Below are 15,941 nucleotides of genomic sequence, written 5' to 3'. Positions count from 1 at the left end.
ATCGAGTAAAGAAACTAAATGTCTTTGCAAGATTGATATTTCCTTAAGACTGTCTAACAATTCATTTATCCTATAGAGGTCTTTGTTGTTTTGATCCCCGGGAATAAGATCAGAGTGAGAGCTCGGTCTCCATTAACGATCGGCTCTACAGTGCGCACGTCACGCGTTGCGCGGCGCAGGGAAGTCTGTCACCGTCTCACCGTCTCTACTGTTGGACCTGCTGGAGCTTTCGAGGTTCTGATCGGTTCCATTTTTGTTTTTGTTCAAACTCACAATCTGTGCGTCGGCTTCTTAACCAGTTTTCGATAAAAACAAATACTGTGAGGATCGTGTTCATCTTGAGACGAACACCGGAAAGTGCTCAGTAAAGCGAAAGTTGAGAGTCGAGATGAGTGTGGAGGCGTACGGGCCGAGCTCCCAGACCCTCACCTTCCTAGACACCGAGGAAACAGAGCTGCTAGGAGCGGACACCCAGGGCTCAGAATACGACTTTACCGACTTTACCCTTCCCAGCCAGACGCAAACTCAAGGCCAGACCCAGAGCCAGCTGGACAACCAGGTATGTGGCTTTCGTCTTCACAGGAAGCAACAATAAAGCGCGGTTTACCGACGTTAGCTGCAGTTAGCTCACCCAGCGCTGCATGCTAGCCCGCTATTATTGGACGTTAGCTAGCTTTAGCTTTAACCGTTAGCTCACGGCTCGCTAAGAAGCCCGCAAAAATAAACTCATAAAGTAATCTTAGGTGTTTTATCATATCTGTTTTGAACTATTCTAAGTAAACTGTGCATACTGGTGTGACTTTAAAGACCAATTGTAAGCATTAAGAGCATTGACAGCGTGTCAACACAGTATGTATCCTAGCTGCTAGCTGCTAATGTATAGCATTGAGTTTGTTTGGTAAAGCTTGTGCTGTGCTACAGGTTAATGGTCCTGATGAGGGTCTTCACAACGGTGGAGTGGATGACTCCGTGGCCAAAGCAAGCCAGCTGTTGGCCGAGCTCAACTTTGAGGAAGATGAAGAAGACTCTTACTACACCAAAGACCTGCCTCTGCACGCATGCAGGTACACTGACTCCATGTCAGGATGTCGCTTTATTACTGAGGAAGTGAATTCAGTACACGAGTGTTGTTTTTATACTGTAATTACAGTTCTAATATTTTGTTTGGTTCCCTATCTTACACACGACCTACAAGGCATAACCCAGATCAATCCATGTTAATAACACTCAGCACAAGTGTTGGCAACTGCAGTGACCACATCATTACTAAATAAGTACAATGCTGGCACATAATCCCTTGAACAGAAAAGGATCCACAACTTCACGTTATGATCCTGTAAGCAAACATAAATACATTCATACACGTAGTAAAGGGGTTTAGCTTTAAAAAGTGATCAATACATTTATTATCTTTATACAAAAACAGACATTACATGTACATTACATTATACATTAATTAGAAAATGTATCATCTCCCAGCCTTGGAATAGATAGTGTTGAAGTTCATAAACATAACTGGGTTAGTAGTATTAATACATTTTACGTTTTCCAACATCAAATACCACACATGTGACTTTTAGAAGTTAAGTACAGAGAGCTTTATAAAATGTAATTTAATGTTTACTATGGAAATATTTGTTATGACATGCTACAAACAAGGACCTACCCCTTTTGCTTTGCTCTATGCCTTGCTTTTGGTTACAAATATTCTCGTATCTAATTCTGCATTTTTTCAGATTCTGTCTTTGTAAATTGTTGTTTTTCAGCTACTGTGGTATTCATGATCCAGCGTGCGTGGTGTACTGCAATACCAGCAAGAAGTGGTTCTGTAATGGACGTGGTAACACATCTGGGAGGTGTGTAGTCCTATTCATCTTCACATGGACATAAAAACACTACCATTTGAACACCCCGATGAATTGTATTCAATTATAAAACATACATTACGATAAATGTAGAATGTTTTAATGTTATCACCAAAATCACAAATAGGCAGACTTTTGCCAAACATATTCTGGTAAATGTGTTTAAAGAGAGATCTGTGCAATGTAATGTTTGCAGACCTTTTAATTCCAGGTGCATTGTTAGGGAAAAAAAGTGTGGTCCAAGTTTATGTCCTATATGCTGTTGACATTACCATGCAAAGAATAAATCATTGTATGTTTGAAACTGTAAAATAGTCTTTCCAATCGCCTGTTTCTGGTCTGTGGGTCAAAAGGTTCAATTTTGCATCTATCAATACTTTTTTTGCAGCAACATTACCAGGGCAAATATGGCTGAGATCAAATAGTTTTAAAATATTTTCCATTGTTTGATTTCCAGTCACATTGTGAACCACTTGGTGAGAGCCAAATGCAAGGAGGTGACGCTGCATAAAGATGGGCCGCTGGGCGAGACTGTGCTGGAGTGTTACAACTGCGGCTGTCGCAATGTCTTCCTCCTGGGCTTTATCCCGGCCAAGGCTGACTCTGTGGTGGTTCTTTTGTGCAGGTAATTGCGGCTTGTGCATATATATATATATATATATATATATATATATATATATATATATATATATATATATATATATACTTTCCTGTAACAACTGCCCACAAATCCAGTATGTGGCTATACACAATGTATATCTATATATTTTCTACGGAGTGAACTCACATTTCCCATTGTTCATTTATTCAAACTGATATCTCATCAAATGCCATTTTAAAGATATGTTTAGTTATATCACTCAGTCACGCGTTCATAGGGCTCGCCCTCTATTTGCTGTGATTAAGCCAGAAAAAGCAATTGGTGGCGGGGAGTGTCACAGAGGACAAGAGTTGTAAACGCTTGCATAGCTTTACCTAGGGATGCACCAAATATTCGGCCACCGAAGATTATCGGCCGAAAATAGTTAAAAAGGCTTTTAAAAAATATCACCGAATGTCAGAAAACAGGGTTACGTTGATCCTACTCCGCATATTATTCCGGGTGTTTTGATTTCAAGTGGTGGAGTAATCCCGAAGTGGTGAAAGTCTTTGCAGTTACACCCCCTCGAGAAATGTCAGCTGAACACGTTTTACAAATCGCAATCCGCGCCTCTTTCTCTGATATTTTGAAATATCTCCAAGCGGCAGACATGTTGGCTGTGAGCCAGCCGCGAGCATGGTCGCGCGCCGTGCTTGTCGCCGCGTTTTGATTACGTCATCACAACAACACGTTAGGTTACCAAACTTATAGGTGCATTTGTTGTTGTTGAAGTCCTGGCTGTTACAGTCTTTATTTACACTATTTTGGTGTAGGCCTACTGGCCTAGATGTTTATGCAGTTTTAAAGCACCTTGGCTTTGTTCTGGATGCACTCTGTTGTAGTTATCCTACAGAGAAAAGAAAATGCACTTGACTTGGAATTAATGTACTGTATGCATTCAAAAGTGCTGAATAAATGTTTTATGGAACCATAATAGTGATTATTATTTAAGTTAAGTTTTGCCATAATCATGTCTTTTTCCATAATCAGGTAGCTGAACAACATTGGTAAAAAATGTATACATTATATATATATATATATATATATATATATATATATATTTCTATTAATCATTTTCGGCATTCGGTTTTCGGCCAACTGTTTCCTATTTTCGGTATCGGTTTCGGCCAAGAATTACCCATTCGGTGCACCCCTAGCTTTACCAAAGGAACGGGTTATGTAACCCATCTAGCGTCAAATTATCTTGATGTAGCCTAAAAAAGTAAATACACTGGCCATCCCTAGTCTAAAGAGCTTTTTTTTGGTTCTTACTGCTCTGTGGGAATACATTTTTAAGAAATGGTGGCATGTGGAAATGCAGTTATAAGTACTGTGAGAAATCAATTTATGGCAGGAAGATTAATCCAATAACTGTAAAAGCCCCTTACACACTGGCTAAGTTTCTGTCTGTATTAAGCGTGTTTCTTTATGCAGGCAGCCCTGTGCCAGCCAGAGTAGTCTGAAGGACATCAACTGGGACAGCTCACAGTGGCAGCCCCTGATCCAGGACCGCTGCTTCCTGTCCTGGCTGGTAAAGATCCCATCGGAGCAGGAGCAGCTTCGCGCCCGTCAGATCACTGCCCAGCAGATCAACAAGTTGGAGGAGCTCTGGAAGGTACACAGCTGACAGGCTAGAGGCTTTTTCTCCCGGGTTGCATATTCAGAGGAAAATCGCTGCCAGAACTTTTTTAAATTGAAGTGGCAAGCACAAACTTAAGGTCTTTAAGCATCGCTGTTTTAAAGGCTTTTGCTACTATACAGTGAATGGAATAAAAGGTTGAGAACCTTTTATGAACATTGATCACTGTTTGTTTTGACTTTGTTTCCTCCCAGGACAACCCCACTGCCACCTTGGAAGACCTGGAGAAGCCTGGAGTGGACGAGGAGCCCCAGCATGTGCTGCTACGCTATGAGGACGCCTACCAGTACCAAAACATCTTTGGCCCTTTGGTCAAACTGGAGGCTGACTATGACAAGAAGCTTAAGGAGTCCCAGGTACCTGAACGGCACTTGTAATTGCGAACCTTTCAAATCATATACTAGTGTTTCTCTTCCTTAAGTGTCCATGATTTTATGTGAAGTGCAGTTTTTCAGATGAAATAAAAACATTGACTGCAATGACACGTGTTTCTGGTGGACGCATTTAGTTTAAACACATCATTTTTTTGCGTGTCTATAGGGTTACAGAATGAATGCCTTTTACCTGTTCTTTTGTTGATTTTATATGTATGCTTTTATTTTCTCCTTTGCAGACTCAAGATAATATAACAGTCAGGTGGGACCTGGGGCTGAATAAAAAGCGGATTGCCTATTTCACACTGCCCAAGACGGACTCAGGTGGTAATTCTACGAGCTTTACTTCCTCCCAGTGGTTCTGTGGTACAGATAGAGCCCCACCCATCCTCATTCAGTCCTGAGAATTGCACGCCACCTCCCAGACCCTCCATATTTTGGTGGCATGTGTGCTTTGTTTTGTTTTTGCCTCTGTTTTTGTAGTGGGTCTTTGTGTGTGCGCGGTACTGTATAATTTTGTTTATGATCACAGCCCATCCTCCTTAGTTTATTTGTGAGTCCTTTGGGGCATAGACAGGTAGCTAACTTGTGTCTTTATATCACTCCCAGATATGCGGCTGATGCAAGGTGACGAGATCTGCTTGCGGTACAAGGGAGACCTGGCCCCGCTGTGGAAAGGCATTGGTCATGTCATCAAAGTCCCTGACAGTATCCTTTACACCTTTTATCAGTTTCATCATCTATTGCATTACAGTGTCCGGCTCATTCCATTAGCACTAGTCCCTAATGGCAAGGTACGGCATTATCTATAAAGCTGGACTAGTATAGAAAACATCAAATGTACTTCCTTAACGGCTTGTGTTTGAAGACTATGGAGATGAAATTGCCATTGAGCTGAGGAGCAGTGTTGGAGCACCTGTGGAAATCCCACACAACTTCCAGGTGGACTTTGTGTGGAAGTCCACATCCTTTGACAGGTAGGTGTTATTTTTTTCCATCCCACAAATAATACAGGGAGCTTAATTGTTTTCATTGTTTACCCTCTTCACCATCAGATGTGCAGTGATGGATTAGTTAGTGACTCACATTTGTGTTTCTGCAGGATGCAGAGCGCCCTGAAGACGTTTGCGGTTGACGAGACCTCCGTGTCTGGTTACATTTACCACAAACTGCTGGGCCACGAGGTGGAGGATGTGACCATCAAGTGCCAGCTGCCAAAGCGCTTCACTGCCCAGGGCCTGCCCGACCTCAATCACTCACAGGTCAGACCTCACAAAACACCTACTCTGTGATTCCTCCTATTCATTTGTCATTATTTTCTAAGGTCTTCAAGATATTCCAGCAGGCAGAACTGTGTTGAGTCAAGACTTAAGCAATATCTCCACGTGTAGCAGGCCCTTTTTATTTTTCTGGCAGCAGAGTGATACTGATTTGTGCAAAGGAATTTGATGTTGTAGCTGATATTATAACAACATATCACAGCATTGACCCAACCGATTGCTTTATTTAACTTATCTAATTGTTATTTGATAAACAAAGGTAGTTTGTGTGCAATACTTTATTAAAGCGGATAGAAAATGTAATCTGTTTTAGTTTAATTTTAAGTTTAATTTTGATCTTTATTTGCAACAGTTAACACTTGACTAAATCCTCTTGTTTTGTCTGATCAATGTATGTTCAGGTGTACGCTGTGAAGACGGTGCTGCAGAGGCCTCTCAGTCTGATCCAGGGTCCTCCTGGCACTGGGAAGACGGTCACCTCTGCCACTATCGTCTACCACCTGTCCCGACAGGGCAACGGGTAAGACACAGAGACTTGCATATGGAGACGCTTAAAGGGACCTGTGTTGTACTTTACTTTTCCTGTCCTAACTCTATGGTTTGTATGTGTGTTTGTTTGCAGACCAGTTCTGGTTTGTGCTCCCAGTAACATTGCTGTGGATCAGTTGACTGAGAAGATTGACAAGACTGGACTGAAGGTCGTCAGGCTGTGTGCCAAGAGCAGGGAGGCCATCGAGTCACCAGTCTCCTTCCTGGCTCTGCACAACCAGATCAGCAACATGGACAGGTCAGTGGCATGTAGGGAAATTGACTGTGTACAAATACCGTAATTTTCGGACTATAAGGCGCACCTGAATATAAGCCGCAGCAGCTAAATTGAATGATGTGTACATATATAAGCCGCACTGGACTATAAGCCGCAGGTGTTTTAATGTTTAATTACCATATGTAAGGGTTCGTGCACAGAACGGGATTGTCGGGAAAGAGATGGCTGTTTTAGGAAGCTCCCATTTATTAACATTTCAACAAACAAGTTGCATATTTGCATAACGTATTCAAGTGTTAGCATTTAGTGCAATAGTAGCTACAGAACATGTGCTGTGTAAACTGTACTGTATCACATAGCGTTTCAGACACACACACTTTTCAACTTTCAAACTTAAACAGTGCGCTCCCAGCGCAGGTACCGGCAGTGATCTACAGCAGTGGTTTTCAACCAGTGGTACGGGGACAAACTGTCTCGCTCTCGTAATGTCTGTCTGTTTTGCTCTCTTTCTGTCTCTCGTACCACTCTCGGTTCCACTTTTACTTTTGCGCGCTACCTGTCTCACTCTTTTCCGGCCTCCAGCTTTTCCTGCTGGAAGGTGGGGGGCGCGGACCGGCCATAGAGCCCATAGAGTTAAAGGTGTTGGCCGTTAGCTGTAAAAATCCATAGATTAGCCGCACCGTTATATAAGCCGCAGCGTCGAAAAATGGGGAAAAAGGCGCGGCTTATAGTCCGAAAATTACGGTACTCATTTCATACCTCACCGGCCACCTCCATATTTATATATGTATATTTTGTTTGTCACTTTGACCTTGAATTTCACTAAGTTCTCTTTCTCATATTCAATAAATGTATGTGCCAAAAAGGACAAACAAGATTTGAAATTGGTTACAGTGATCTTGATTTCATTTACTGGGGATTTTGGAAACTGAGAAAAGGTCGGGTGCTGGTTTCTTTTGAGGTCCAAATCTGAAACTGATTGTGCCCCCGCGGGGGGGCATGGAACAGTGAATGGGAGGGAGAGACGTGAGGCAATGATAATGCATAAGGTGTATCATTACCTTACACACAACAGAAAATGTGTATATGTAGTTTGGTCTGGTCACCAATAGGCACTAGCTGTGTCTCGCTACTCAGGGAGAACATTAAGGTTCTGCAATACCCTGTGTACATAAATCAGTTTAGAAATAGAACCAAAAACACCTGTCTGAAAATCATTATGATTTTAAGCTTTTCTCAAGTTGAAGTAAGACAACAATAGTTGTATGTACATCTATTTGTAAATTGCTAACAAGAAATGAAAGCAGATAGTTCAGCATACTTTTCACACATGAAATAATGGAGCTCAAGTTGCAGCCTGCAGCTCATAAACTGACTTCATGGCAACATAATCCTTCCTGTCTACAGAACTCAACTTCCAAAGCTGGCTAGGGCAGGGTTTTTAAACTTTGAAAGCTCCTCCACCAGATCTATAGAATAATTGAGTATGTTCATTAGTGTACGATTTTAATGTCTGCTTTCTGTAGTCACCCCGATGTGTCCTTGTCTCCCTAGTATGCCGGAGCTTCAGAAACTTCAGCAGCTGAAGGATGAGACCGGTGAGCTGTCGTCTGCCGATGAGAAGCGTTACAGGGCTCTGAAGCGCACCGCTGAGAGGGAGCTGCTCATGGTGAGGAGGAGCTTTAAATGGTTAATCCAAAACAGCCTCAGGTTGAAACTCGGCTTAGAGACCGGCTACTGCTTTTCAGACACTGCTTATACAACATCTACTTTCTGCTAAGCAAAAACAGCATTTACAGAACAGTTGGAACCATCAGAATTACTAAGTGCTATTAAGAGGCATCCTAGTAGCGAATGTTTTGGTAACCAGGAAGGACCTGTGCTATTAATATCAATATGGAATTAATCACAGGAGGAGACCCTTTTGTTTTTCACCACTGTATCAAGACTCCTATTAAATAATTGTAACTTCCTTTTTGTTGTCCAGAATGCTGATGTTATCTGCTGTACCTGCGTCGGCGCTGGAGACCCTCGTCTGGCCAAAATGCAGTTCCGCTCCATCCTGATTGATGAGAGCACCCAGGCCACCGAGCCAGAGTGCATGGTGCCCGTGGTGCTTGGAGCCAAGCAGGTAAACAAACCATTAGAAACAACTTGTTCACAAAGCTTGGGGCCAGAAAATCCTACTGTTGGTTTACTGAGCAGCTTCAAGAGCTGCTTTCACACCAAGTAGTTAGCCGGTACTTGTTCCCCCTGAACTCTTTAGTCCCTCAATCTGTCCTAGTAGATCACGTTCTCACCGGAATAAGTCCCTGAGGGAGGATTAGGCAAATGAGGCCTCTGAAGTCACTTCTTCTTCTTCTGCTTCGGGTTCACAAAACTTTTCAGAGTTTCACGGGGCGTGGTTTGCAATTCGCCAGCCAATCAGAAATTGTTAGTGTGGCCGACACACCCCATGGATGTATAATAAGAACAGGATACAGCCTCGGAGGCGGGGTCTCGTTCTTTCCTATGAGAGCTGCTCATTGGCGCATGAAGGCAAAATGGCCCAACTTTTGAGAGAGCGAAACCTCACAGATTACCCAGCATGCCTGGCTTTCAGAGCAGAAATACCCGTATGTGCGCTCATAGAGCATGCTCAGTTGAGTTGCCACTTAAGCCCCTCCCCCCGAGCGCCCACTCTCGGCTCAATAGAATGAATGGAGAGAAAATAAATCTAGATTCGGCTTTTAGTACATTTTACAACTTTAAGGACCGAATGATTCTAATAAGGGCTATAAAATAGTTCATACTGAGTAGTTTATTTAGTCTTTTAAAAATGATCTGTATTTCCCCATGTTAGTCAATGGGGAAAAAGTCTTTCTGGGCCCAGTGACGTCACAGACTGATACGGAAGTTGCAGTACAGCCGTTTGGAAACAACGAATGTTGGGCACAGAGTCCGGTGCACTTCCTGGGGGCTTGACACCACCACAAGCCATTTCCTCCTCAGGAAAGTACTACCTCGCTAGCAGGGACGATCTGGGGGTGAAAAGGTTTGCGTGAACCAGGGACTAGTTCCAGATCCTTTTTGCTGTGAAACCAAATCTTATCGACCTAGTTCGGGGGGAAAAGTACTCCGGTGTGAAAGTGTAACTGACTGTTATCAAGACCTTTCCATGAATTTAGCAATTGAGCTCCTGTGAATACAAATCTTCTGACTTTCCGCTTTGCCTTAAACATGTCAATATAATGATATGGATAAATGACTATTTGAATGATATGCTTCCTCCTCCCAGCTCATTCTGGTGGGTGATCACTGCCAGCTCGGTCCCGTGGTGATGTGTAAGAAAGCAGCCAAAGCAGGTCTGTCCCAGTCCCTGTTTGAGCGCCTGGTGGTCCTGGGGATCCGGCCCATCCGCCTGCAGGTCCAGTACCGCATGCACCCTGCTCTCAGCGCCTTCCCCTCCAACATCTTCTATGAGGGCTCTCTGCAGAACGGAGTCACTGCAGGTTTGTTCACCACATTTATTTCCCCTGTGGTTATTACATCGGCATGTTCAAAGACTTTAATGTAATGAAATCATCATGCTCTCTTCAGCTGACCGCATCAAGAAGGGGTTCGACTTCCAGTGGCCACAGCCCGACAAACCCATGTTCTTCTACGTGACTCAGGGTCAGGAGGAGATTGCCAGCTCCGGAACCTCCTACCTTAACAGGTAACATCACACATTTACTAGGGTTACTTTGCATAATTTAACTAAATAAATAATTCAAAATATACTAAGTGTATTGAAAAGAGGGTTGCCAAACACTAGAGGGTGCTATTGTATATGTCGATGGTGAAGAAAGCCTCTTCCTGTCCAACATGATCAAAATGAAATGCTTGGATCACCTCCAGAGAACACTGAAAGAGGAGTTTCTTCCAAAAGTCTTGAAATGGACCTTGTTGAAGGGGGGCCAGACTTCCAGACAAGCAATATTAAAACCAGTGCAGTGCATGTTATTTTTGTTTGTGTTTTAGCTTTGGCAAGTCAAAGAATCCTCATCCTTACAACAACATTTACTATTCCAATGAACTTAGGATGTAGTGTCCCAGGGCTGAGCAGTACAGTTTTTCACTGATGCTGATCTTTTTAAAGGACGGAGGCTGCCAATGTAGAGAAGATCACCACCAGGCTGCTGAAGGCTGGAGCCAAACCTGACCAAATCGGCATCATCACCCCGTACGAGGGTCAGCGCTCCTACCTGGTCCAGTACATGCAGTTCAGCGGCTCCCTGCACACCAAACTCTATCAGGTAGCACAAGCATCTGAGACACTCTAGATCAGAGATGTACTTAATGTCATCCTTTGTACTTTCGTGAGCTGTCAATACATTCAAATGATTGGGACACATAAATGATCATCAGTAAAGTTGTCCTGTGGTGTTTTATAAAATCTCTTCCTTTGTTTTACCTGTGCAATCTCTCCCTGATCTTCCTCTTCTCCTATCCTTCTATAGCAAGTGGAAATTGCCAGTGTGGACGCCTTCCAGGGCAGAGAGAAGGACTTCATCATCCTGTCTTGTGTGCGTGCCAACGAGCACCAGGGCATCGGCTTCCTGAATGACCCGCGTCGTCTCAACGTGGCGCTGACCAGAGCCAAGTAAGAACCTTCACAATAGATCCTTATGGCACAGCACGCAGCCAGCTAATGAGTGTTTGATTCAGATGTTCCACGTAGAAGGTTAGTAGGGGTTGATCAGAGAATTTCGACAACCGTTCTGTGGAAAAATCTTCTTATGACTTTTTTTATGAATTGGATTGTGAGCACCCACAGTATCCACACTACAACAAGTGCAGTTAAAAACAAAATGTGTTTCCCATCCCTGAACAGCTGTCTGTGTGTTTTTATAAATAAAGGTACGGTGTGATCATCGTGGGAAACCCCAAGGCCCTCTCCAAGCAGCCGCTGTGGAACAACCTGCTGAACAACTACAAAGAGCAGAAAGTCCTGGTGGAGGGACCCCTCAACAACCTGAGGGAGAGCCTCATGCAGTTCAGCAAGCCCCGCAAGCTGGTGAACACCATCAACCCTGTGAGTAGAACAGAGTAATGCTTGTGCACCCATGCTGTTTTGAGGCAAACAATGTCACAAGACAAAACAAGCCAATTGAAGACATGTATTTGGACTCTTGTTAAAAATAAATGTTATTTGAAGCACTGCATCTGAGTATTATGCAACTGTATCAAATTGACATTGTCTGGTTATCTCCAGGGCGGACGTTTTATGAGCACTGCAATGTACGACGCCCGCGAGGCCCTCATCCCAGGCTCCGCCTACGACCGCAGCAATGCCGGTATTTATTTATTAGAGGATTATTCAATTGTGGTTTTTTTATCAACAGGCTGCATAACAGTCCAGAAAAACAATACTGGACTAGCCTGGTTAACTTTGTAAAAAAAGCTGACATGAGTCTTGTCCTGTATGCTTTCTTTCAGGCGGACGTCCGTCCAACATGTACTTTCAAACTCACGACCAGATTGGGATGATTGGGGCAGGACCCGGTCACATGGCTATGAATATTCCCATTCCCTTCAACCTGGTGATGCCCCCAATGCCTCCGCCCAGTTACCTGGGGCAGACCAACGGCCCTGCTGCAGGTACAGTGCAGCACTGAGATGGCCCTCTTTGCTATGAAAGGGGTTAGTCGCAAGGTACAGGGCCTGTTTCGACACCTGTCTTATTTTCTTTCTTTTTTCCCCCAGGTCGTGGAGCGATGAAGGGTAAGCCTGGACGTGGCGGGCGGCAGAGGGTCCGCGGGTCGGCCCACCAGGGGGCCAGTCAGGGTAACGGACCAAACAGCCAGGCCAGCCAGGACGGGGCCTCCCAGCCCTTCTCCCAGGGGCCGCTGACTCAGGGCTACATCAACATGAGCCAGCCCTCTCAGATGAGCCAGCCTGGCCTCTCCCAGCCGGAGCTCTCCCAGGTAACACCTCATTGCCACGTTTATGACATGCTCAGGATGAGTTACGTCAATCTTTTTTTTTATTGATTTCACACGTCAGACATGTTTTCGTTTATTTAGTTTAGGAAAATGCAGTTCGTTTTCACTTAGTGAATTATCACTTTCTTATTATAAACTTTATTTTGAAAGAACATACTGTACCTATACAGGAATATATGACAGTTATTTTCCAGCCTCTTGGAGACTTTTGCTGTATTGAATTTGATTTAATATTGAGTGTTTATTATAGTTTGGTTGCACTGGTCATATTGATCTAGAAATGTATAAGGTAATAATAAGAATAATACACATTTATATTAAATCATATATATTGTTTTGCATTACAAGAAATGAATAGTTAGTGCCTTAGATCTCACTGATGAAGGCAATTCTGTCTGCAATGATGCTTTTGTCCTCCCGTTTCCAGGACAGCTACCTAGGCGATGAGTTCAAGTCCCAGATCGACGTGGCTTTGTCCCAGGACTCTACTTACCAGGGTGAACGTGCATACCAGCATGGTGGGGTGACTGGACTGTCACAGTACTAGAGTGTAAGTACATGAGATATAGTCTTTGTTCAGCTCTTGTGTTAAATATAAAGTTATTTTCAAAATCACCTTTTGTGGTGTGGACAAAAGATTATAAGCCTGTTTTGTGTCTTGCAGGTATCTTTAAAGAAGGGAGCTAGGCTTGAGCTGAGCTTAGTTCATCAGCTTTTTAATCTGGGAAATAATAAAAACATAAAATGGATACCTGTTTTCCTCTGCTACAACCGAAGCACCACCGAGTGAAAGCGACGGGATAGCGAAACCAAACCAATGACCAGCGAGAGAGATAAGAGGGTGGAAGACGTAGAGAGCACGAACAGACGGGCATGGAGACGGCGAGAGAGGCCGAGTGAACAAGCAAGAGGCGGGGGCCGATGCCCGTGCAGTGTGAAGGAGTGGAGTCGAGAAGATGGCGGCATGTGGTCGGGCTGCTGAGGGAAACGGAGCGGAGATCTCAGCGGTCTCTCGTGGGAATCCAAATGAGGTTCAATTCCCAATAAAATAATCCAGCCTACCCCTTCAACCCACAGCCTCCAGGAAGTGTAGGAAAGCCATCTGATCTCCAGGTGGGGATCGACGCTTTCTAGCCGAATTTGAAGAACTTGTTCTCCAAACTTTGCAGGGGGCTCGAAAACAGAAAGCCATCGAACAGGAAACACAAAATCCCAGTGCTAAAAGTCAGTTGGTTTATCCACCTGAATCTCTGAAATGTGGTTTACCATGGGAGGAGAGGGGCACCAACACTCTTCCAGTGGGCCCTAAAGCCTCAGCAGCCTCAGAAGGAAGCAGCAGTCGACACCCTCTCGGAGAGGAAATATAAACACGGTTTCTGTGTTTGAGTCTGAGATTAAAGAGCCTTGAATTGAAATACCTTTCACTTGCCTTGAGAACCACTGGCTCTTTCACAAGGTCTTTGACAGCTGGTTTGTGACCACGCGTCAGTGGTGCAGTGGCACGGGGATTTCAGACTGTTTTTTCAAGGCATGACAAGCGAATCCCACCGGTATCGCGATCATCATGGGACAGTTTTTTCTTCTCTGAAGTACCTTTCTTATCACAGAGCACAAAATTGCAAAAAGGTCATCGAAACTATCAAACATGACCAGCATTGAATATTCGACTCAATGTCATTTGATGTTTCAGCAAAAGGCTTTTCCTTATTTGAATCTTTTGAAAGCAGGCGTTGTTGATGTCCTGCTGTGCTTCATGACCAGATGTCTTTTTGAAAACACTGTGTGTACGCTTAGATTGGCAAACGCTTGAAAGCTTTGCGTTGATAGATTCCTCAGGGGGTTGTGGGCTGTCCACACTCATCAGAAATATCCCTGCTTGAGGTGAAAGAAACCAAACGAGGGGGAGAGAGGGATGATGGTAGTTGATGCTTACAGGCGGCCGTGGCAATCAATCCACCACAGGTAGGGAGTAGAAAAGGAAGGTGGCTGAGGGAAAGGAAATGTGAGTTTCCACATCTGGAAGACTAGCTGAGGTTATTTTCAGGGGTTGAGAATGCTGATTGAAACATTACTTTCGGACTCTTCTGTCCATATAGATTAGGTAACTTGTAAACCCATTGTTTTAAATACAAATAAATCACAGCATTTAGATTTTTGTGAATATTGTTCACATAACAAGCAATATAGTCAGGCTGATGGCCATATTGCTAAGCCACACACATGTAACGAGTGAATTATCATTGGTAATTGTGTAATACATAATTTAAATATTAATGTAATCTGAAAGATCTTTAGTTAATGTGTGAATAAAAACATGACTAGACCCTAGTCACAGTGCACATGCCATCAGTACTGATAAGATGGTGAGAACAAACATGTGAGTGAGAACCTGAATCAGTGCCTCTAATAAATCACCTTCATATAAACAGCTGCAGCACAAGCATGAATGTAGTTAAAATCAAACTACCAGCAAACAAACCTTCCAGGCATCAGAGGGCTGAGGAAACCCTCAGGAAAGGACTTGTTGTATTTTTATTTTTGTAATAAAATCAGGCCAGGTAAATAGGAGGTCAGTTGTTTTAGCAGCCAGGTAAATTCTCAAAGGATGGGCATATAAAGAAGCCACCTTCCTTCTCTTGTAAAAAACGAAAGCTGGTAGAATTTACTTTTCTTTCTGTGGACTTGTGATTTGTGCGAAACTGTATCGCCTGCTTTATGTATTCCTTGTAGAGTTCCTCTCCAGATTTATGTTGATCCTAACCCTCTTCCTGGAACACTGAACCTGATCCAAACGTTTCTTTAGTCAGGAGTCTCCCTGTGTGTGTCATGTTTTGTTCAGTTGGATATTTAGCCGTTGTGTAGTTTTACTAAGATCTGTTTGCTGACAAAAGGAATGAGGCGAACTCTGTTCCCTTTTCATAAGTTTTGTATCTTCTCCTCTATGTCTGAGAGATTGTAGTTTTGTAACTCTTCCAGGAAAGATGTATTTTATTTGTTGTTGTTAAACACAGTAAGAATGTACTCCAGTGTTTCTCACCTGCTTCTTATTTCAGCAGACAATCATGTCGCTAGTAGATGTGGCCATGTTTAATTGACTTAGAAATTGTGTTTGAATCTCTTTAATGTCACAGATCGATCCGTTCCTTTGAATCCTAACATGTAATAGCTTTAAGAACCTGCTGCCCTAATATTATTGCTTTGGTGTTTCCTTATCTTCTGAGCCATGATGAATTTCAACATGTAGAGTGATCATTGAAGTAATTCAGTAGTTGTTAAACATTTGCATCCAATCCCTTGATTCTGTCATCAGGCAATGTGATGTTGATATCTATTTGAAACGTCTTGCAGTGAAGTTTCATCACATGGTGGTTCCTTGTTTACCTGAATCAATAAAGGCTGTCGACTTGAGTA

At 43.3% G+C, this 15,941-nt stretch overlaps 1 protein-coding gene across 2 annotated transcripts; it reads left to right on the top strand.

Annotated features, from left to right (window-relative positions):
* Positions 1 to 146: 146 nt before the first annotated feature.
* Positions 147 to 15,938, top strand: LOC307021247 (regulator of nonsense transcripts 1). 2 transcript variants are annotated; one of them, XM_079653196.1, is made up of 24 exons: positions 147 to 559; positions 922 to 1,064; positions 1,767 to 1,856; positions 2,323 to 2,490; positions 3,940 to 4,120; positions 4,339 to 4,500; positions 4,758 to 4,845; positions 5,128 to 5,226; positions 5,387 to 5,495; positions 5,621 to 5,780; positions 6,200 to 6,318; positions 6,421 to 6,585; positions 8,119 to 8,233; positions 8,552 to 8,695; positions 9,842 to 10,055; positions 10,144 to 10,261; positions 10,685 to 10,841; positions 11,046 to 11,188; positions 11,446 to 11,620; positions 11,801 to 11,882; positions 12,025 to 12,186; positions 12,292 to 12,512; positions 12,958 to 13,080; positions 13,195 to 15,938. In XM_079653196.1, exons 1-23 carry the CDS (start codon positions 389 to 391, stop codon positions 13,075 to 13,077), a joined length of 3,306 nt encoding a protein of 1,101 aa, XP_079509322.1. In that variant the 5' UTR covers positions 147 to 388; the 3' UTR covers positions 13,078 to 13,080; positions 13,195 to 15,938. The 2 variants fall into 2 exon arrangements, with proteins under 2 accessions (XP_079509322.1, XP_079509321.1); XM_079653195.1 differs by having other exon boundaries at positions 5,384 to 5,495.
* Positions 15,939 to 15,941: the final 3 nt, after the last annotated feature.

Source organism: Notothenia rossii, assembly GCF_949606895.1.
Source record: "Notothenia rossii genome assembly, chromosome: 1".
Classification (NCBI taxonomy): domain Eukaryota; kingdom Metazoa; phylum Chordata; class Actinopteri; order Perciformes; family Nototheniidae; genus Notothenia; species Notothenia rossii.
Note: the sequence above shows the minus strand (reverse complement) of the source record. Positions and strands in the feature narration are given on the sequence as shown.